General features: G+C 55.4%; 1 protein-coding gene across 1 annotated transcript in view; it reads right to left on the bottom strand.

The window, feature by feature from the left end:
- Positions 1-1,117: 1,117 nt before the first annotated feature.
- The window catches only part of NECAB3 (N-terminal EF-hand calcium binding protein 3), a 29,905-nt gene continuing 9,665 nt past the window's right edge, over positions 1,118-21,357 (bottom strand). Inside the window, exons 4-13 of the mRNA XM_041419300.1 lie at positions 19,391-19,416; positions 18,354-18,451; positions 6,043-6,179; positions 5,623-5,744; positions 5,141-5,220; positions 4,637-4,690; positions 4,038-4,150; positions 2,289-2,366; positions 1,937-2,028; positions 1,118-1,236 (exon numbers count right to left, since the gene is read on the bottom strand). Coding sequence (XP_041275234.1) covers positions 1,208-1,236; positions 1,937-2,028; positions 2,289-2,366; positions 4,038-4,150; positions 4,637-4,690; positions 5,141-5,220; positions 5,623-5,744; positions 6,043-6,179; positions 18,354-18,451; positions 19,391-19,416 — 829 coding nt within the window. The 3' untranslated portion in view covers positions 1,118-1,207. The remainder of the gene's footprint in view (positions 1,237-1,936; positions 2,029-2,288; positions 2,367-4,037; positions 4,151-4,636; positions 4,691-5,140; positions 5,221-5,622; positions 5,745-6,042; positions 6,180-18,353; positions 18,452-19,390; positions 19,417-21,357) is intronic.

Below are 21,357 nucleotides of genomic sequence, written 5' to 3'. Positions count from 1 at the left end.
CTCCTGGCACCAGCCAGCTCAGCCCCTGGCACCCCAAACCCAGGCAGCTCCTGCAGGAGCAAAACAAGTACCCTAAAAGCCAGAGACCCCCCTGTGCTGTCCCCCGTGGGTCAGACCCACCCAGCACAGTGTGTGGGGGTCCCCAGGAGGGAGCTGCACCCACTGCCCCTTCAGGCACAGCTTTTCCTGCCTGCAGCAGGGACTGGGGCAGAAACACTCAAATCAATGGTTCTGCTGGAGCAGCACCCACAGGGAGTGGGAGAAGAGGTTGGGGGTGGTAGCAGGTCCTGGGTGAGTGAGGACTGGGGGTGCAGGCACACTGCTGTGAGGACAGGCAGGGGCACAAGGATGGTGTTCTCCAGGCCAGGGGGGTGGCTGGTGTCCCTCCTGCCCCCTGTGCCCTCCTGCACACTGGCTGTGGCAATGCATTTTTTCCCGGCTCAGCAGAGGATCTGCTGCTGCAGCACCACCAAGGAAATCTCCAGTGCCACCCTGGAGCAGGTGGGATCTGCTCCAGCCTTCCCCCCTCACTCAGTGCCCCCACCCCAGACCCCTCCCCACTGACCCAGCTCCAGCTGCTGGCAGCACTGCCCGGTGCCAGGGCTGGGTTATGGGAGCTGAGGAAGCAGCAGAGACTGGAGCCCCTCTGGCCTTCCCTGGCACTGGCATGTGCTGGGGACAGCTTCAGCCGTGGGCACAGCTGCTGGGGCACAAAGCCAGCCTCAAAGCCACATGCTGCCAGCGTGGCAGGGCATGGTCAGGTACACCTTGCCAGAATTACTTCATGAAGTATTTTTTCCCTACAAAACACTCTTGACAATCCATATCAGGCCACCTGGCTCCCTGGGCAGGATGTCATAGCTGGCCAGGGCCGTGTCCCCCTGCCCATCCCTGGGCAGCCTCAGCCAGGAGGAAGAGGAGCTGAGTGCAGGAGGGACTGAGGGCAGCACCAGCCCCGTGCTCCCCCAGGGGCCACCCCTCCCACAGCCCCCCCAGGCAGCTCGGACACTGGCTTAGGAGCAGGAGAAATAAATAAATTAACATGAAAAGAGCAAAGGAGCAAAACACTGGCAGGGCCGAGGGCAGGCAGCCCCCACTGGCCATAGGAGGGAATGGAGGGACAGGGAGGTTGACAAAGGTGACAAAGGCTGTGCCCAGGACTCCACTCCTCCCGCATGCTGATGGTGTCCTGGAGAGCTGCCCCGAGTCAGTTGTTGTTCATGATCCACCAGGAAGCTGGGAAGAGAGGGAAAGCAGGGAGCTGAGGGCAGTGTGAAACTGGGAACGGGGATTTGGGGTGGCAGAGATGGGGGACCTCACCCTGCAGGTCCCTGGCTCTAAAGCACCCATCCCCACCCCGGGCAGGGAGCCTGGAGAGGGGTGAGCCCCTGGAACTGTGGCAACTTCTGCAGGAGAGCACTGGGAATGTGCTCAGTGGCACTGGCAACTCGGGAGCAGCACCAGCAGTGCAGGGTTCAGTCCAAATTAATCCATGTTTTATGGAGTAATATTTTACAAGTGATCCCTGAAAGCAAACTGGGGCTGAATTTGGTTCCCAGTCCCCACAGCTGGTCCCACTTCCATGGGTACCCTGGGAATGTGCCCTGCCCCTGCCCCAGCGCTGGGCTGGAACCCCTGGCACTGAGCTGGGAGCACCAGCGCTTTGCAGAGCAGGTTCAGGGCTCAGGGGAAACACAAAACGAGGCATCAGGACTTATCTGCTTGTCCCTGCTCCTGGCTGTCCCCACCCTTGGGCAGGGGACAGACCCCAGCTCACACAGCCAAACCTGCTGGAGACAACGGGTCTCACCCTGAGGTTTGACCTCATTTAGGTCACCCCAAACCGATTTTCTGCCCTGAAGGGAGCCACAGTGCCTGCTCCTGCCCTGCTCCTGCCCTCTGCAGCACACCCAGAGCAGGGCTGAGGCAGCCTCACCTGGGAAGAGCATGGTGGTCAGCAGCTCCGGGGACTCCAGCAAGCTGAGGATGGACTGCTGGAAAGTCTTGCTGCAGCTGGACTGCAAGTGGCTGTCAAACAGGGCATGGGGTCAGGGGGATGTGGTGCCGGGGCCCTGTGCCCACCCACAGGCACAGGGCAGCTTCTGCACCCCCAGCACCAGCCCCTGCTCCTGCCCTGCTCCCCAAACCCTTTATCGGGGTGCTCACCCCTGTGAGCTGCAGGTGGCCCCAGGGCACACAGGGCAGAGCAGGGGGACAGGCTGGGCAAGGGAAGGGAGCAGTGGGCACCCCCTTTGAGCCCCCCAGCCCCACCGTGGGCACTGTCCCACCTTCTCCACGAGGTCACGTCCTGCCAGAACTCGTAGAGGATGAAGCAGGCCTCGTCCGTCAGCTTGCAGGCAGAGACACTGTGGGGACAGAGTGACCCTCAGCCGGGCAGGGCAGGCTGGCATGAGCCTGGCACGGCCCTGGCACGGCCCTGGCACAAGCCTGGCATGGCACGGCCACGTGTGCCCCAGCAGCCTGGGGCAGCAGGGCGCTGCTGTGCACATCAGCCTCCCCATCAGCTCCCAAGGCACAGTTTGGGTGCATTCACAGCTCCAGAGGGTCCCAAACACAAATCCTGCTCCACAGCTCCTGTGTCCAGGGGGCAGAAGAGCTTTACAGCTCTCTCACTGGACTGGTCTTTGCTGCTGCCCAGACGGCCCTGGCACAAGCCTGGCATGGCACGGCCACGTGTGCCCCAGCAGCCTGGGGCAGCAGGGCACTGCTGTGCACATCAGCCTCCCCATCAGCTCCCAAGGCACAGTTTGGGTGCATTCACAGCTCCAGAGGGTCCCAAACACAAATCCTGCTCCACAGCTCCTGTGTCCAGGGGGCAGAAGAGCTTTACAGCTCTCTCACTGGTCTTTGCTGCTGCCCAAGAGCCAGCACGTTCTGTGTTTTATTATTTCTCACTCCTCCCCAGCACTGACACAGCTCTGCCAGCCCCTTGGAGTAGGTGGGTGTCACCCTTCACACGGGGGGAAACTGAGGCACAGGGGCAGGAGCTGAGCTCACAGCACAAACCCCCAGCTCTCTGCCCCCAGAGTGATAATTCCCACATTCCCTGGTGCCCAGGAGAGGCTGGGGTGGTGGTGGGGAGGCAGCCCGGGGTGACTGCAGTGCTGGGGGTGCAGGGCCAGGGGAAGCAGCTGTGCTGGGCTGCAGCAGCAGCAATTCCAGCTGAGGCCAAGCCTTTCCTGCAGCTGCTGGAAGGGGCCAAGCCCCGGGGGGACAGCACAGTGTGTCACCCAGCAGCTCTGGGGCTGTGTGCCCTGCTCCCACACGGGGCTCTGCCATCCCCTGCAGGGACCCAGCCCCTGGAGTGTCCGGGGCTCGGCTCCAGCTTTTGGCTCACATGGAGAGCCAGCCCACACACCACCCTGCCTCCACACATAGCCCTGATGACAAAAAAGCCCATCAGTTCCAAAGAAAAAGCCTCTCATTCTCTCCACCACACGTGTCAGCGAGCATCTTCCTTTTGTTTGGACTGAAAATGTGAATTTGTGCTGTTGAAAGTGAAGAGCTGAGAAAGGACACTCGAAACGGGAACAGCAGGAACATTCCCTGCTGGAGGCAGCCTGGAGTGTCCCGTGGGAGAGCGGAGGGAGCAGCTGTGCCATCAGGGCCAGGCTGGCACTGCCACGGCCCTGCAGGCACAGCAGGGCTCTGGGGCAGCCTTGGCCTCACCCAGGGGCATCTTCCCACAGGCTCTCCATCAACCAGAGCTCTGCAGGAGCCCTGCCCTTGACCTTCCCACTGCTTTTGAGTCCTTCAGCGCTGGAGGAGCTCGTGCATGCACTCACAGGAACACGCCACAGGCTGGCACAAACCCTCCCACTGCTCGCCAGGCACTGGTTCTTACTGGGAATACCTGCAGCAGATGGGATGGTGCTGGGTGCCAGGTCCCAGCCCAGCCTTTCCCTGGCCAGCACACAAAACATCACACAAACCCTCGTGTCCCCCGAGGATGCTAACACCCGCATTTCTGGGGGATCCGCCCCCCAAAGCAGCCCCAAAGCAAGCACTGCACTCACTGCAGGCAGCTGCTGTGCCCGGCCGTGCCCTCGGTGTAGGAGCGGAACGCCTGCCGGAACTCCTCGATGCTGCTCGTGGCCACCGAGATCTGCCTCTTGGCCACCAGGATGTGCTGCCGAGGGACAGCACGGTGTCAGCGACTGTCCCCTCCTGCCCGCCCTGCTCCCCCCGACCCTGTGCCATCTCCGCGCTGGGGACAGCGGGGACACAAAGCGGCCTCTCCCCAGCTGGGCAGGCAGGGAGCACAGCAGCAGGAGAGGCTCCATTCCCCGTGGGGGTCCTGCTGCTGATCCCCCACGGAAAGGGGCCGGGGGACCCCCCACCTGGCTCTGCGGGCACTCCGAGCACCCCGGGGTTTGGGCTCTCACAAGCAGAGGGTTGGCTGTGGGCACTGCCCGGGGCTGGCAGGGACACGAGGGATTTGTCCCCTGGATGGTCCCAGCCCTGGATCCCAGCCCTGGATCCCAGCCCTGGATCTCAGCCTGCTCCATCAGCGGGTCACAGCAGAGCTCCCAGGCTGGGCAGCGTGTGAAAGGAGTCACTGCAAACCACGGGGACAGGGACAGGAATGGGGACACAGACAGGGATGGGGACTTACTGCATCCTGTCCCTTGCACATGGCTTCCTCCTTCAGTGGCTCCAGGCGGGGGCTCTGCGTTAGCACCGGGGAAGAAACAGTGTTACTGGGTAAAACCAGAGTTACTGGGTAAAACCAGAGTTACCAGGAAAACCCGGAGTTACTGGGATAAACCAGAGCTACTGGGTAAAACCAGAGTCACCAGGAGAGCTCTGCAGCAGGAGTGGCACCGACCCCGGGGACAGCTGGGTGCCACCCCAGGGACACTCCCTGTGGCACCTGGGGGAGGGCAGGGCTGTGCCCTGCACCCCTGTGGGGTCACTGGGGCCTGATGGACTCCTCAGCACCAGGGGAAGCCAGGACAGGGTCAGCAGAGCTGGGGGAAGGGGATGCAGGGCTGGGGCCGGTGCAGCTCTGTGACAATGCCAGGGCTGGAGAGGGGGCTGCTGGCATGGGAGGGGGGTCCCCGCACTGACGTGGCCGTGCCCAGGTGTGGGGCAGCCCCAGCACCCCCTGGGCACACACCTGGCACTCCAGCTTCTCGATGAGCTGCTGGAGCCTGTTGATCTGAGCCATCCACTGGCTGTTGTCCTCGACACAAACACCTGCAGGGCAAAGGGCACAGAGGTGTCACTCAGAAAAAGCTCAGTTTTGTCACGGTCAAAGCTTGCTCAAGACCCAAAACCCACAAAATCTTCTAAACCTTGGATTTAATCCAAAAAACTTGATTTTTTTTTTTTCTATTGACCAAGAGATACAACATTCACAGAAGTTCCAGCTGGCATCTGGGCAAGATGCTCCAGGCCCCATCCTGGAGGAGCCCACAGTGCCCTGAGCTGATGGAGATGTGGCACTTGGGGACACGGGTTAGTGGTGGCCTTGGCAGTGCTGGGGGAATGGCTGGACCCGATCTTGGAGATCTTTTCCCACCTTACTGTGATTCTGTGCTGGTCCCACACCCCTCCAGGCTCCAGCAGGACGCCAAGAAGCTGAGGAACAGCAGGTACCTGTTGTCAGCATCCCAGAGTAGGGGTCTGTTGGGGACAGGCAGATGTTCTTCTGTCCCCTGCGCCCACACCGCCTCCCTGACCTCAGGCCAACCGAAGTCTCCGATTTCTTGACCTCCTTTCTGGAATTTAAACAAAAAAAAAAAAAGCAAAAGGAGGGGTTGAAGTCATTCCTAGAGGTGTCAGCTCAGCACTGGGCTGGGAAAGGGCTCCTGGCTGTCCCTCCCAGTGAGGAGGGGGCTGGGGACAGGGGCTGGGCATGTGCCACCTGGTACCACTGCCATCCCACCCGGTTCCTCTCCTGTCCCGGTACCTCTCCCATCCCGGTTCCTCTCCCATCCCGTCCCGGTTCCTCTCCCGTCCCAGTTCCTCTCCCGTCCCGGTTCCTCTCCCGTCCCGGTTCCTCTCCCATCCCGGTACCTCTCCCGTCCCGCCTGCTCCTCCACGGTGTCCACGGCGCACTCGAGGGACGCCTGCAGGGACTGCAGCTGGTGCATGGTTTCCCGCAGCAGGAACCGCGTCAGGAACTGCTCCATCTTCGAGGCTGTCTCGTACCTCTGGAGGAGAGGGGACAGGATCTGTCAGATCTGCCTCTGTGCAGGGGCAGCAGAGCCACACCTGGAAGGGGCTGTCCCTTAAATAAACCAAACGGGGTGGGTTTCAATCAACTTTTAATTATCACCACAAGTGACACTTGGTGGCAGAAGTGTGGCTGTGGGGCAGGAGAACCCTCGGGGTGCGTTGCTGTGAGATCACAACAGGGAATGCAGCCATGGTTCCATGGGCACCGCTGCCCCAGCACTGCCAGCCCTGGCCCAGCACTGCCAGCTCCAGGAGCTGTGGAGGAGGGCAGATGGACACAAGCCACAAGGTCAAGGTCACTCTCAGGGACAGCCCCCAGCCCGGGGAGGGCCCCAGGGCTGGCACAGCATCCCCTGTGCCTCCTGCTCACACACTGCTCTGCCCACTGCAGGGCTGGGGACAAGGCTGGGAGCCTGTGGGGGCCCCCTGGGTGCTGGCAGCTCCTGCAGGGACCCTCCACCACTGGCAGGCCCAGGCAGGGGCTGGCTTTGTGCCCTCTCTGCCCAGGGAAACAGTGCCAGCCTGTCTGCTGCCATGAGACATTCCCTGATGAATTTCTGACAGGTCCTTACACTGGGGGTGTAAAAGTGCATCCAGAGGGGCATGTGAAAAGCTTTGGGGACAACAAAGAGGTCACCTGGCCTGGAGAGTGCCCAAAGAATGTGCCAAGAGGCACACCACGCCACAGGAGAAGGTCTGAGAGGCACAGAGAGCCAGGGAAGGGCCTGGACACACAGAGGCACCCCAAACTCCTGCCCTTCTCTGCCAGCTGGGAACACAGATCCTCTCAGCTCCTCTCCGTGTGCTATGGGCTCTGCTGGCAGCAGCATTTATAGAATTATAGGATGTTAAGGGATTGGAATGGACCTCAGAGATCATCCAGTTCCAATCCCCCTCTGCCATGGGGGGGGGATAGATTCCACTATCCCAGGCTACTCCAAGCCCCATCCAACCTGGTCTTGGTCACTTCCAGGGATCCAGGGGCAGCCACAGCTGCTCTGGGCACCCTGTGCCAGGGCCTGCCCACCTCATGCATTTAATATCCAGCATAAATTTCCCCTCTTTCAGTTTGATCCCATTCCCCTTGTCCTGTCACCAGAGTTCCTGACAAAGGGTCACTCTCCCACTTCCCTGTAGCCCCTTCACTCTCTGGGAAGGCGCTGGGAGGTCTCCACACAACCTTCTCTGCTCCAGCCTCAAGAGCCCCAGCTCTCTCAGCCTGTCTCCAGAGGGGAGGTGCTCCACTGCCCTCAGAAACTCTGTGGCCTCCTCTGAAATTGCTCCAACAGTTCCATGTCTTTCTTAATGCTGGAGACACCAGAGCTGTGCACAATATTCCAAATGGGGTCTCACAAGAGCAGAGTAGATGAGAAGAGTCATCTTCGACCTACTGGCTTCTCTCCTTCAGATACAGCCCAGGATTTGGTCCAACCACTCAACCTTCCTCTCAAGTGTTCACTTGCTTCCTTAAAACCACCTGAACTCTGTCCTTGCACTGTTAGAAAACCTCTGGAGACAAGGAGGGATGATCAGTGAGACAGGGAGCGAGGAGCCAGGAGGGACATACCCAGACACTTCCAGAGCAGGCACTTCTGTCCTCCAGTGGGGCTGAGCCACCCCTCTTGCAGAGCAGGCACCTGAGCCTGGTTTGCCCTCACCAGACCCCTCTTGTCCCACCGCAGGCTCTTCCTCCGTGCCCGGCATCCCTGCGGAGTGCCAGCCATGCTGAAGCCCGCCGTGGTCATAGACAGCGGCAGCCGCTTCACACGGGGGGGCTTTGCGGGCCAGGAGCAGCCCCAGTGCGTGCTGAGGACGGTGCTGGTGCAGCCCTGCAGCGTGGGCAGCCCGTGGCAGCCCTGCCCTGGCACGGAGAGCCCGCGATGCTCGGCCGCAGCCCTGCGGTGCTGCCCGCTCAAGTACGGCCTCGTTGAGGACTGGGACGGCATGAGAGCCCTGTGGAGCCACCTCTTCTGCTGCTACCTCAAAGTGTCCCCAGAGGAGCACCCGGTGCTCCTGGCCGAGTCCCCGTCCTGCCCCGCCACCGACAGGGCGAAGGCGGCCGAGGTGCTGTTCGAGAGCTTCGGCGTGCCCGCCCTGCACCTGGCCAACACCGGCTTCCTGTCGCTCTGCGCCCACGGCAGGGTCACCGGGCTGGCCGTGGAGGCTGGAGCGGCGGTGTCCCACGTCACCTCCGTCTGGGGGGGCCAGACCCTGAGGAAGGGCACCCGCTGCCTGGGGGTGGCCGGGGACCACCTGTCCCGGTACCTGCACCGGCTGCTGCTGCAGAGCCCCGAGGAGCCCTTGGCGCTGCAGGCCCTGACGAAGAAGGTGCTGACCCAGCTGAAGGAGCAATGCTGCTACGTGTCCTTGGACTACGAGGGAGACCTCCAGCAGGAGGATTCCCATTCCCCAGCCAGGTTCCAGACCCCCGATGGGCGCTGGATCACCCTGGGCAAGGAGCGCTTCTGCTGCCCGGAGCCGCTGTTCCGGCCCGAGCTGCTGCAGCTCAGCTGCCCCGGCCTGCACCAGCTGGCCGGGCAGAGCCTGCAGACACTGCCCAAGCAGGCCAGGAGACACGTGCTGGGCAACATCGTGCTCTCAGGAGGCTCCTCCATGTTTCCTGGCTTTCCTGAGAGGATGTGCTTGGAGCTGAACTTCCTTTTCCAAGGAGCGGGTGTCCACATCGAGGTGCTGGCGAACCCCAGGAGGGGCACGGCAGCCTGGGCCGGGGGCTCCATGGCAGCCTCGCTCACGTCCTTCCAGCACACGTGGATGACAAAGGACGAGTACCAGGAGCACGGGGCTGAGTACGTGCACAGGAAATTCCAGTAGAGAGGTGGCAGCCATCCCGGTGTCACTGCAGGAGTGACTGAAGCGCTGCCCTGCCCCGGGGACAGCTGCAGCTGCAGTGATGCCCCAGGGGCTCCTGCACTGCTGCAGGGGTGCAAATCAATTAAAGTGCCCCAAAAGAAACAAAGTGCTTTTCACTGAGGCTCTAGGTCATTTCCTGTCTAACAGGGGTGTGTCCCATCAGGCTGGAAAACAACTGAGGCTCATGCTGGGGATCCAGGCCATGCTGACAGCCTGGTTTGGGTACACTCAGGCAATCCTAATGCTCCAGGCTGCCTTTCCCAACTGGAAATGCAGCTGCCAGGATGAGGAAGGGACCTTCTCCAGCTGTCAGCACGCAGGACCCCCAAGGGGAGCCACAGGTGTGGGAGGAAGGAGCTGAGCAGGGCAAGGTGCACACAGCGCCTGCACTGCAGCCACTCACTGCAGGAGGTGATTCCTCACCCTGCCACTGGAACAGGTCAGCACTGGCTGAGGAAGATGAGCTGAAAACCAGGGAACTGCATTCTCTCCTTTAATTTTGGTCTAAAGGTCGTTTGGTGCTTCAGGGAGCCGATTCAGCTCCCTGGGCAGGCATTTCCTCACCGGCTTTGCTGCTGCCTGGCTGAACTGACCCAGCTCCGCAGACGATCAGGAAGGGATCAGGGGTTGTGAAGGGAGCAGCTGGGGAGCACAGCCCAGCTGTCACAGCAGACTGCTGTCCCCATGGCCAGCCCCGTGCCAGCTCCTCAAGGGACACAGAAACCACAGGATGTCACCGTGAGCTCTGGGAGAGGCAGGACAGCAGCGGGAGGGCGAGGAAGGAGCCTCCACATCATGCAGGAGGGCTGGCTGCTCCCCAGGAGATCCACCAGGAGAGGTCCATCCCTTTCCTCGACAAGACAAGGCTGGAGCAGCATCCCTGCCCTCCCTGTGGTGTCCTCGTGTGACCCCAAGGCTGAAGCACCCAGAGCTGCCCTCACCCCCCAGGCTCCATGAACCATGTCCAAAATAATGTCCAGCAATGCCACCCCATTACTGGGGTCAAATATTTCCAATTCCTGCTGCGCTTCTCTCCAGCACACTGAGGATCTGGAATTCCAGAAGCTCTGCACAGAAGGATTTCGTGGTAACCCTTCCACTGCTGGTGTCAAAGAAAGGGAGCAGTGGGGAGGGTCCTGAGCCCCTCGTGGTTCTCTGGTCGCTCTGTGCCAGTCCAGGAGCTGTGTCTGACTGGGCACAGCTGAGGCGGGATGGGATGGGAAGGGAAGGGAAGGGAAGGGAAGGGAAGGGAAGGGCTGCCCGGCCCGCCCCGGCTCCCGGAGCTGTCCCTGCTCGCGGTGCTGAAGCGGCGCCCGCCGCGGGCCGGGCTCACACAAGGATCACCTGGGCCTGGGAGCCCCCCCCGTCCCCCCAGCACCAGAGGCCAGGGGGATGGGGGTTTCATCCCTGTTGGAAAACAAATCTCATTTTCCTGCCTTAGGAAGAGGATGGCAGCCACACTGACAAGATGCAGCCACAGCAAACTGAGTTCCAGCTCTGCATCTCCAGCCTCCTCCAGCCAAGCATCCCACGTGTTCCCACAAAGCCTTCTGTGCCCACAGCCCCAGAAATTGAGAGCTCAGGGCTGGGGATCCCTGCCCAGCCTTCCCCTCCTCATGCCAGGGTGTGCAGGCACTGAAAGTCCTGCCAGCACTGCCTCTGTGGCTGCCCAGCTCCTGCCAGCCTGGACCCATTCTCTGCCTGAAGGGGAGCAAAGACACTCCAACCTCCCCAGGACACACCTGGAGGGAGTGAGTCCCCAGGGGGCACAGCAGGAACATTATTCCCCCACCACACAGCCCTGCACAGCCTGTTTTGATGCCTCAGGTTTTAGCTTTTCTATTTTCCAGATTCTGTGCTGCTTTAGTGTGTGGGTCTGGGTTTCATATTAGGGGATGATGAGCTCTCTGCCCAGAGCAGGGAGACAAAACAATTCCTGCTCTAGCTGGGGACCAAGGACAAATGATCCAAATCTCAGGCCCAAGAGTATAAACAATGGCAGAATGAAGAGAGCAAAACAAGCAGGATGGGACTGCATGGGCTAAAGCTGGAATGGGACAATGAGCTCCAATCTGCAAATGGAGCAGAACTGATCACAGTGAGAGACCCCGTGAGCGCTCGTGCATTTTGGGACCATTTTGGTTCATCTTGGGTGCAGCCCTGGCTGGGCTCTTGTGCTGCCCAAGGTGGACCATTGAAGAGATCCTCTTAATAAATCCCTGCTTTATTCTTTAGCTCTGTTCTAGGTCCAGCTCTGTTCTTTAGCCTCTGCTCTAGGTCAGCCTGCACAAGGCAACAGTTTCACTGCCCAAAATCCAAATCCAGTCCCTGTCATCCCTCTGGCATCACTGAGGGTCCTTCCCCCAGCAAGCAGCCAGATGAGGTGTGCTCCCATCTCTGAGGTGTCCTCCCAGCCCTGCCACAGCCTGGGCTCACAAACACTTCCCCTGGCCTGGGGCTTGGAGGCTTCTCCCCAAGCACATCACTCCCCTTCATGTGGGAATTTATTTAGGCTGGTAATTTTATTTTTAGGGGATACTGGGGTAGTACAATTGTACTACAAACTTGAGTTTCTGCATATAGGATGATGGGGAGTAACATTTAATTATAGATTTTCTTGGTACTGAAAATCAGTACAAATTCTACTGTTAAAGTAGAATATTGTTATTGTATTGTTAAAAATAGAATAAAAGTTTTGAAAACACCTCTGAGTTGCCCCATCTCTGGGTCAGAAAAGAGCATAATCTGACACCTTCCCAGGGCCAGGTTCTGGGAGAAGCACCAACCCTGCCTCCCAGCACTCCCCGTCCTCTCAGCCCCCACCCTGAATGCCCCACATCCCCCATGGATGGAGTTTTATGGCAGGGGCAGAGCTGCTCTCACCAACACCACATTCCGCCTGCCCTGAGCCCCACAGCTCACCAGGGCAGTCCCTACACCCCAAACACACAGGCACAGGCACAGTGTGGGGTGAGAGCCCCCAAAGCCCCCTGCCAGCCCAGGGCACGCTGTGCTAGGAGGGGACTCGGCTGCAGAGGGTCCCACGGGGACACGGCAGCACTGCCAGCTGCCTCATCAAACACAGCACACCCAGGGGAACGTGCTGGAGACAGGATGGAAATAACCATCCCTCAGGAGAGCTCCAAATGCTGCTCCACCTTTCAGCAGCAGTTTGGAAAATTTCATGCCAGGGGAGAGAAAGAAACCAAAGTTCAACCGCCATCGCACTCCTCATTTTGGGGAAAAAACCCCAAATCCTCTCATCAGATGTTGCACAGAGGTCAAACCCTCTTATCAATAAACTCACCAAGCACAGCATTTTCTGCTCATGGCAAAGCCCTGTGGCTGGGACTCACAAAGGAAATAACTCAGCAAGCTCAAGACAAGGAATTGGTCGTGCACTGGTATTTCAGCTCTGTGCACCCAGTCAAAAATCTCCAAGTTGCCAAGAGCTGCTATAATTCTGCTTTTGAGGGGTTTTATTGATTTCTTATGATGATAGTTAAGCTCAGGACAAAATGGAATGGGTGGCCACGTAATTCCTATCAAAGGATCAATAAGGCTGCCTGGCTAGGAGAGGTATTTATGGGAGGGTTTGCAGTGTTTGCACACTGGAGAATGGAAAGATTTTAGCATACAGACCCCCTGTGAGAAACATCAGGCTGTTTTCTGAGCTACTTCCACTGTTCACCTCCCACCCTTACACAATTATATTGCAAACATGAAGTTCAGCCACAAAATACGGTGTAATAGCACACTACAGCACAGCTACCAAGTTATATTTTACAAATAAGTGGGAACGGCAGAATGTGGAGGAAAAACCCTCTCTTCTCGACAAGGCAAATTTTCTTCAGCATGTTCCTAGCCCAGTGAGGAAGGATGGAGGCATGGGAACCCCGAATGGTTTGGTTTCCTCCTGCTGACCTGTAGATCCATTAAAAAAACCAGGAGCAGGTTTGCTGCTCACACACACACAGAGATTCCTGCAGTGTGGAAAATGGATTTCTAGAAAATTCTTAAAATCTGACAGAAGGCTCACATAGTACATATTTGTATGTAAACGTTGAGATAAGGAATGTTAACTTAGAAATATTATAGAAGAAGATAAACTTTGTTGAGAGAGAAATGAAACTAAAAATAAGTTTTTAAAAGTATAGTATAAGTATAAAGCATCTAGGTATATACTTTATATATATATAAGTATATATATTAAAATATATATCGTATACATACTGCATATATATACCATATATACATATTAAAAAGTATATATACATGTATATAAGTATATATATTTAAGTACAAAGCATAAGTATAAAATAAGTTTTTTATAAGTGCAGCTAAAGCTGATAGGCCAAGAAATGCTTACAATATATTGTAATTAGGAAAGAGTTGGCTTCTGATTGTGATGGTGTGAGTTATAACATCTGTATTGTCTCACCCTTCACATGAGACTGAAAATGGAATAAAAGTTTTGAAAACACCTCTCAGCTACCCCATCTCTGGGTCAGGAAAGGGCTAACCTGACCTGCAGTAACTGCAGGCACACAGGACAAACCCAGCTTGCACTTCCCACACTTTGTCCCAGGGTTTCTCCTGACAAGGAGATGGAGGAGGTGCCAGCCAGGAGACAGCTGGGACACAGCCCAGTGACCCAAGCCAGGTGTCCTGACCTGCAGAGAGCACAGAGCTGGGAATATTCCATCCCAAGGGCTTTTGGCAGCACTGCCTCAAACCACAGCTCCCAAATACCCCCATGGCACGTTCCCTCTGAGCCTTGATTTCCCGATTCCCCTCCTGGGGAACTGCCTGGCACGGTCTGAGCAGTCCCCACCGAGCTGCCCAGGCTCTCTGGGTGTTTTCCTGCTCATGCCACTGCAGCATTCACATTCTTTGAAAAAATCCCTTTGCCCAGGATTTTTCTCCTGGGAAGCTGAGAAGCCTCAGAAAAAGGAAAACAATTTTTATCTCATTTGCTTCTCCTGTGTTTTGCTCACATGTGGAATGTGTTTGGGGATTGTTTACCCACAGGTGATTGTTTCACTGGGTTCTGCTGTGAGTTGTTTTCACTCTTTGGCCAATCAGTGCCAGGCTGTGTCGGGACTCTGGAGAGTCACCAGTTTTCATTATTATCTTTTAGCATTAAGTATGCTTTCTGTATTCTTTAGTACAGTTTAGTATAGCATTTTTTAATATAATATAGTATCATAAAATAAAAAATTAGCCTTCTGAGAACATGGAGTCAGATTGACCATTCCCTCCTTCATTGGGGCGCCTCACAAATAAAATATTCCACATTTCCAGCTGTGTCCCTGGAGGATGCAGGGCTGGGCAGCTGGAGCTGGATCATGCCCTAAGCAGGAGATGCTGTGCTGGGACACAGCTCAAGCCAGAGATCTCCTCCTTCTCCTTCTTCCTGCCAGCCTGGACCTCGCTCCAGAGTCAGGCAAAGTCCTCCTAAGCACAGCCTGGCAAGAGCAGGCAGGGCCTGCAGATCCTTCTGCAGGGCTCTTCCACTGAGGAGTCTTTGCTTCCTTTTTGTTAAGGTTGGGATTAAATGCATGAGATGATATTTCTTGTTTGGACTTAGATGCTTATTAGTTCTTATCTATATTAGAGTTTCACAAATTGTGACTTTATCGTACTTTAAGAAACTAAAAATGGAGCTGTATCTCTCTCTCTCTACAAGGTTTTTAAAGGATAAGCTGCTTCATTAAGAAATAACACTTAAATTATTTTTACTTTTAATAACTACTTGTTGGCTTGCAATGTGGATTTTTTCAATCCAATTACATAATACTGCTCAAACTCATGAAGAAGAAGGTGAAGAAGGACTAGCTTCTGCCTTAAAACTTCTAGATTCCTTTATATATATTACTCTAAATTAGTATTATATTATTAATTGTATATTATTAATTATATTATTAATTATATATTAATATTATTAATTATATTTTTAATTGTATATTATATATTAATAATTATATAATTATATGTGAGATAGTATATATTCTATATCATTATATATTAATTCTATTATCTATTATTTTATATTAATTATAGTATATATTATTTATTATTATATTATAATATATAGTATTATTCTATTATTCTTTTAGCATATATTATTTATTATTATAATATATAATATTATTCTATTATTCTTTTTATATATTATTCTAAAACTCTAAACTATAAGTTTTCTACTGCCTGATCACCCACTTCTATTTAAACCACACACTCTTGATCTTAGTTCTATTATTTAATTTTGGAAGTTTTCTCTGCGGCCTCAGGTCAAATGTAGTGTTTTCTTGAGGGTCAGTGCCTGTCAGCACAGAAAGTCTGAACCTCTCAGTATCCAGGGCTCCAACATTCCAGTTTTCTCAGTGCACAAGCAGCTCCCTGGGGTGAAAGTTCCTCTGGTTCTTCCACTCTCTCTGCCAAAGGGGGCTCGCAGGCCCCAGAGGGGTGTCTGAACCAGAAGAATTGAGGGGCAGGTGCCGTGTGGGACGTCTGCCCTCTGGCCTGGCTCACTGAGGTGTGAGCTTTGGCCAAAACCTGGCCCACTAATCCCATCACAACTCGAGCTGGAGTCCAGCTCTGGAAATACAAATGTGGGAGCAGGTAGGAATGCAGCATTTCTCATCTCTGCAGCCTCCAGCAGTGGCAGGCATCCCTGCCACAGCTCCTGCCTCCTGCCCAGACCAGAGCCCAGCACAGCAGGGGAGTGCAGGGAAGGGATCCAGGAGGATCAATACCTGCCCCAGGCACATCAGGGCTGGGAGATCCCAGGAGGATCAATACCTGCACCGGGCACATCAGGGCTGGGAGATCCCAGGAGGATCAATACCTGCACTGGGCACATCAGGGCTGGGGTATCCCAAGAGGATCAATACCTGCACCGGGCACATCAGGGCTGGGATCAGAGCCCCTGGTCAGCACGGGCTCCTCCTGGTGAGAGCAGTGCTGGGAACACTGCACTGCCCCAGCTCCAGGGAGAGAAAGGAGCCCAGCAAAATTTGCTTCAACAGGAAAAACCTGCTTCTCTTTTCCAGGGAACAGCAGTAACACAGAAGTTTTGGAGGGAGTGAATGCCTCACACCAACACTGTGGAGCAGGGAGTGACTGTGCTGCTCTTTGGAGAAATACGTGACTGTACACATTCATTACCCCAAAAAACAACAGAAAGGAACTGAAATAAAGCACATCTCTCTGGAGAGGATTCCTCCTCTCCCTCTGGATTTGTATTTAATAACTGTGAGTGGGGCTGGGGACCTGAACCAATGAGAAAATGCATTTTCAGGAGATTTCCTCTCCTGGCATGAAATTTCCACACGTACAGGGAGACACTGCTGAGGCTGGCTGTTGCCAGAGGAAAACCCAGAGAGGGACTGACACCACAGAGGCACAAACACCACTCTGGTGAGTGTGGGACTGGTCTGCCTTCTCTTCTCTGTCTGAGCAAGAGCTCAGAGGAGCATTCACATGGATGATGCCCCTCACCTGCTTCAAAGGAAGGGTGTTCCCCATGCTCAGCAGCAGCCCAAGCATACAGCTGAACCCTCTGACACATCTCAGGTGCAGAAGGAACTGCTGCTCCCTGGGCAGGGCCCTTCCAGGCTGCCCTTCCCCACTGTTTATCCTGAGGCTGCTCAGCAGAGCTGGGGCTCGGAGCTTGCCCTAATCAGCAGCCTCCAAACTGCTTCCATCAGCACAAACTGCGGGGAGAGGGTGAGCACTGAGGCAGAAATGAGCTCTGTACCAGGCTGGGAGAGCAGGAATGAGCTCTGTACCAGGCTGGGAGAGCAGGAATTGCAGCTGCCCCTGCCCCTCTCCTGCAGCCAGCACTCGGTGCTGCGAGCACAGCCCGGGCTGGGCTCCCTCCCGAGCACCATCAGCCCTGCAGGGCTCGTTTGGAGCCTCGCTGCTGGGGGGGGAACACTTTGTTCTGGCTCAGAACTCGACACAGGCTCTCAGTGATGCTCCCAGAAAGTGTCCGTGGGCAGGACACTGCAAGGAGCTGCTGGAACAGGCACTGCCAGAGCCCTGCAAGGGGGGGATGATGTCCCCAGAACCCAGATAAGGTCTCCACAGCACAAAAATTTTGGATTTACCCTTCTCTGTGAACACCTTTGAGCCTATTAGGGAAACTTCTAGGATATTGCCCTGGAAGAATTTATCACAGGCTTTGAAAATGCCTCTCACCTTAGGGTGAGTCGAAAGGGGCTTCTCCCATGGTGTCCTGCAGCTCTGTTAATCTGCCCTTTCTCATAAATCACTGCCCTTTGCACTACCCCTGTGCCTCCAAACCATTGGCTCCTGACCCCATACTTAACTGAGGGCACTCACTGTTTGCCCTGGCTTTGTCCTTGGATTCCTTCAGTGTGACTCTACAATAAACCTCACTGGAATTCTGTGGCCATAGCTCTGTTCACAGCGAGCAGCAGGCACAACTTTACCAGTTGTAAAGTTGTGCCTGCTGCTCGCTGCTACAATAAACCTCACTGGAATTCTGTGGCCATAGCTCTGTTCACAGCGAGCAGCAGGCACAACTTTACCAAGGATTCTTCCTGGGGAAGGCAGAGAAAGCTCAGAGAAAAAAGAGAAAAAAATTCTTATCTCTATTCACTGCTCCTGTTGCTTGGCACATGTGGAATGTGTTACGGAGATTGTTTACCCAAAGTGATTTGTGAGTTGGGCACCAGTGAAGGTTGTTTTGATTCCTTGACCAATTGGATCCACGTGTGTTATTACCGTCTGGAGACAGTCATGGGTTTTTCTTTAGTATCTCTTTAGTGTAGTATTCTTTAGTATAGTATCTCTTTAGTATGTAATTTAGTATAGTATTAGTGTAATATAGTATAGCTTAATAAAGCATTTGTTCAGCTTTCTGGAATCACTGGAGTCAGAGCACATTATTCCCCAGCTGGGGGATCTCCTGTTTCTACAACAGAACTCTATACAGAGACCCTTTCCATCTGTTTTTGCTGACCCAGCTATGGTGAGAGTGTGGACTGAGTGACTGTCTGTACTTGCCTGAGCAGCTTTCTCAGAAGATGCTTTCAGGAAAGGTACCAGCAAACACCATCCACTGACAGCAGGCTGCCCTTCCCCTCCTCCAGGCTGTGTGCCTGCACATGCAGCAACCCAAGCATGCACAGACACCCCTGATTTGAGGGGTTTGCTGCCTCCAGCCCCCAAGTTCCACACTAGGAAGCATCTGAGCTCACACAGCTCCAATTTCCCACCCTGCTGCCCTCCCCTGGTGCCATCCTTACCAGCTTGGTTTTGTCCATGGCTGCCAGCACCGCAGCATTGAGCGTTTCCAGGGCAGAGAGCACGTTCCTGTATTCCCCGAGGTACGCTGAGAAATAATCTGCAGCAGGACAGAACACCATGGTCAGGCTCCTGAGCACCTCCATCTCTGCCTGCTCCTGCTCCCCACACTCAGCCCAGACCTGCAAGGGGGAATTCCCTCCCTTTCCAGAATGACTCTCCCACATTGACTGAAATGAAAAGTCCTTCCCTATTGTCCTGGGTCACAAGATGTGGTTTGGGGCTGTGCATTCTGTGCCCATCTATCAGAGCTGGGCAGTTCTCTGCTGTTCATGGCCAGGGAGTGTCCCTGCAGGGCTGATCAAATTCCATCATCCCACTGGGAGATGCTCCGGCCAGGGCAGGAGCCAAGCATTCCTCCCTGGATACAATCTGAGCCTGGAACAGCACAGCAGCCTTTGCCCACTGCATTCCCAGAGGAGCAGCTTTCTCCTGCCCTGCATTGCCAGAGGAAGAGCAGGCCCATCTCCAGCAGCCCTGGAGCTTCAGAGGAAAACTGCAGCCCTGTGCAGGATCCCTGCTCCAGCAGAAGCACAGCTGGCACTGCAGGAGGGCTGAGCCCCCATGGGATGGGACTGTGCCACCCCCCTGACCCACAGCGGGACAGGGCCTGCTCTGCCTCTGGCAGGGTTGTTTTGTATTGCTGCATTTTATATTTTATTTAAATTTTCTTCCCTAGTAAAGAACTGTTATTCCTCTTCCCATATCTTTGCCTGAGAGCCCCTGAATTTCAAAATTATAATAATTCAGAGGGAGAAGGTTTGCATTTTCCATTTCAGGGGAGGCTCCTGCTTTCCTTAGCAGACACCTGGCTTTTCAAACCAAGACACCTTTCCCCTTGGGAAAAGCAGCTCTGTGCTGGGATCCAGCCACAGGGACTTTTGAGCCACCCACTCCTGCCCAGGTCAGACACCACAAGCCCCACCACACACACCCTGGGGAGGAGAAGCTCTCCAGGGCAGGAACATCCCTGACTTACCACACAACTTCTCCGTGTCCACGTTGCTGCAAGAAACACAAAAAAGCTCCTGTTAGAGAGTGGGGCTGGTGTGGGGGAAACAGTGGTGGTGAGCAGGGGTCTGGGGGCTTGTCTTGAGTCCTGGAGGATTTTCATGTTTATGTATTTTCACAGGCTGCATTAGAAAAATAAGGGGCTGCAGAGGTTCAGAGCCAGCAGCTCAGAGCCATTCCCAGCCCCTGCAGCACCCAGGGGCTGATGAAGGAGCAGGAAGATCTGTTCCACCATCTCCTGGAGCTGAAGTGTGCTGGGAGAGCACCTGTGACAACAGGGTGGGGTAGGGATGGAGGTGCCCCACACCCCTGGCTGGCCAGCGGGGTTGGCAGGCCCATTTCTGAACCCTGGAGCTGCTTCTTCAACCCAGCCCCTTCCCCCAGAGGTGGGGAGCATCCAGCCAGGGCTCCCTCCCTGTTCATCCCTGACCTCAGCCCAGGCCCTCCCCATGGCCAGACCCCCTCCAGCTGCTGCTCCTCCTCTTCCCTCCCTCAGAGCCCAGTGCTGTGGGGCTGTCTGCAGGCTCCCAGGGGCTGGATGATCCCACAGCCCTCCAGAGCAGTTGTTCCTGCCCTGAAGGTCGTTAAAGCAGGGACCTGGCTCCAAAATCCTGGAGGCAGGGGCCAGACCCCATCCTTTTCACTAACAGCACTGCACTGCACATTCCCCCCAGCATCCCTGCAGGGCTTGGTCCTCCTGTGGCTGCTAAAGGTGCTGCTGGGGGGGAGAGGGAGGAGGGAATGTTCAGAAACAGCCCCAGGTTTTGGGATGGGTCTGCATGGTGCTGTAGGATCTGCTCAGGTGGCCAAAGCCACGGAGGCAGAGCTGCTCTCCATGCCCAGAGCCTGCAGGGACAGAGCCCAGCATGGCATTTATTCAAATCAGCCTCTGCTCCAGGCCTTCTGCTGCCTCAAAATCCCCCAGATGATTACAACCAATTTTAATCTTGATTGGGAAAGTGGAAGAGAGCCCCAAAGAGAGCTTTTCAAGTGTTTTTTAAGTGTTTAAGTGCTGTCACACATGGAGGAAGTGGCTGTACCTGGAGTTTGCCAGGCTCCCAGCACAAGGAATGCTGCAGTGCTGCTGCCCAGGGTGTGGGAAACACAGCCACATCACCCTGTCCCCCCTCTGACACTGCTCACAGGGCAAAGGAACAAAAACACCCCCACGTAAAATTAGAGAACAGCATGTGAAGTGTCCAAAATGCCATTTAAGGTGAAATAATTAAGGCAAAAATCTTCCTACAGCTCTTCCCGAGACAGCAAAGGCTGTTTCTGTCTCTCCCTTTCTCCTGGGCTTCCATTGAGAGCACTTGAACAGTGGGCAGTGGTTCAAAGCAGGGGATATTTTGGTGTGAGGGTGGCAGAGCCAGGGCAGGGGACTGCAGCCCCTCTGCTCTGGGACTGCAGCTGGAGCTCTGAGGCAGCACGGAGGGGCAGTGTGAGGCTGGGATTCAGCTCAGCTATTTTAAACACACAGCAGCTGATTTAGGCAGGGCTCTGCGCACTGACCTGGCACTGCAGGCACTTTGTAAAGTGGAGAAAAAATCTTGTTTCCCTCGAGACTCAATCCTGATAAACCTGCAAAGCCAAAGCCCCTCGCTCTGCCACCTCCAACTTTGCTGATCCCATCTCTGGGCAGCTCTGCCTGACAGAGCTTGGGGCTTGGGGCACCGGTGTGCACTGGAAAAACATTTTGCTCCTTCTGAAGTTTTCCCCTTTATTTCTGGCAGCTGCCTGGAGCCTGCAGAGCTGCTGCAGTGCTGCAAGAGCCCTGGCACTGCAGCACCCACAGCACAGCCTGCCAGAGCTGGCACTGCAGGGAAACCCTGGCTCCCACCTGAGAGAAGGGAAGGAGTCACCAGAGGGGATGTGGACACCTGGTGCACACATTATATTATCCAGGCATTTGCACTGGTCCCAGTGAGCACTGGG

Source organism: Onychostruthus taczanowskii, unplaced genomic scaffold (genome assembly GCF_017590055.1).
Source record: "Onychostruthus taczanowskii isolate IOZ18803 unplaced genomic scaffold, ASM1759005v1 scaffold60, whole genome shotgun sequence".
Classification (NCBI taxonomy): domain Eukaryota; kingdom Metazoa; phylum Chordata; class Aves; order Passeriformes; family Passeridae; genus Onychostruthus; species Onychostruthus taczanowskii.
Note: the sequence above shows the minus strand (reverse complement) of the source record. Positions and strands in the feature narration are given on the sequence as shown.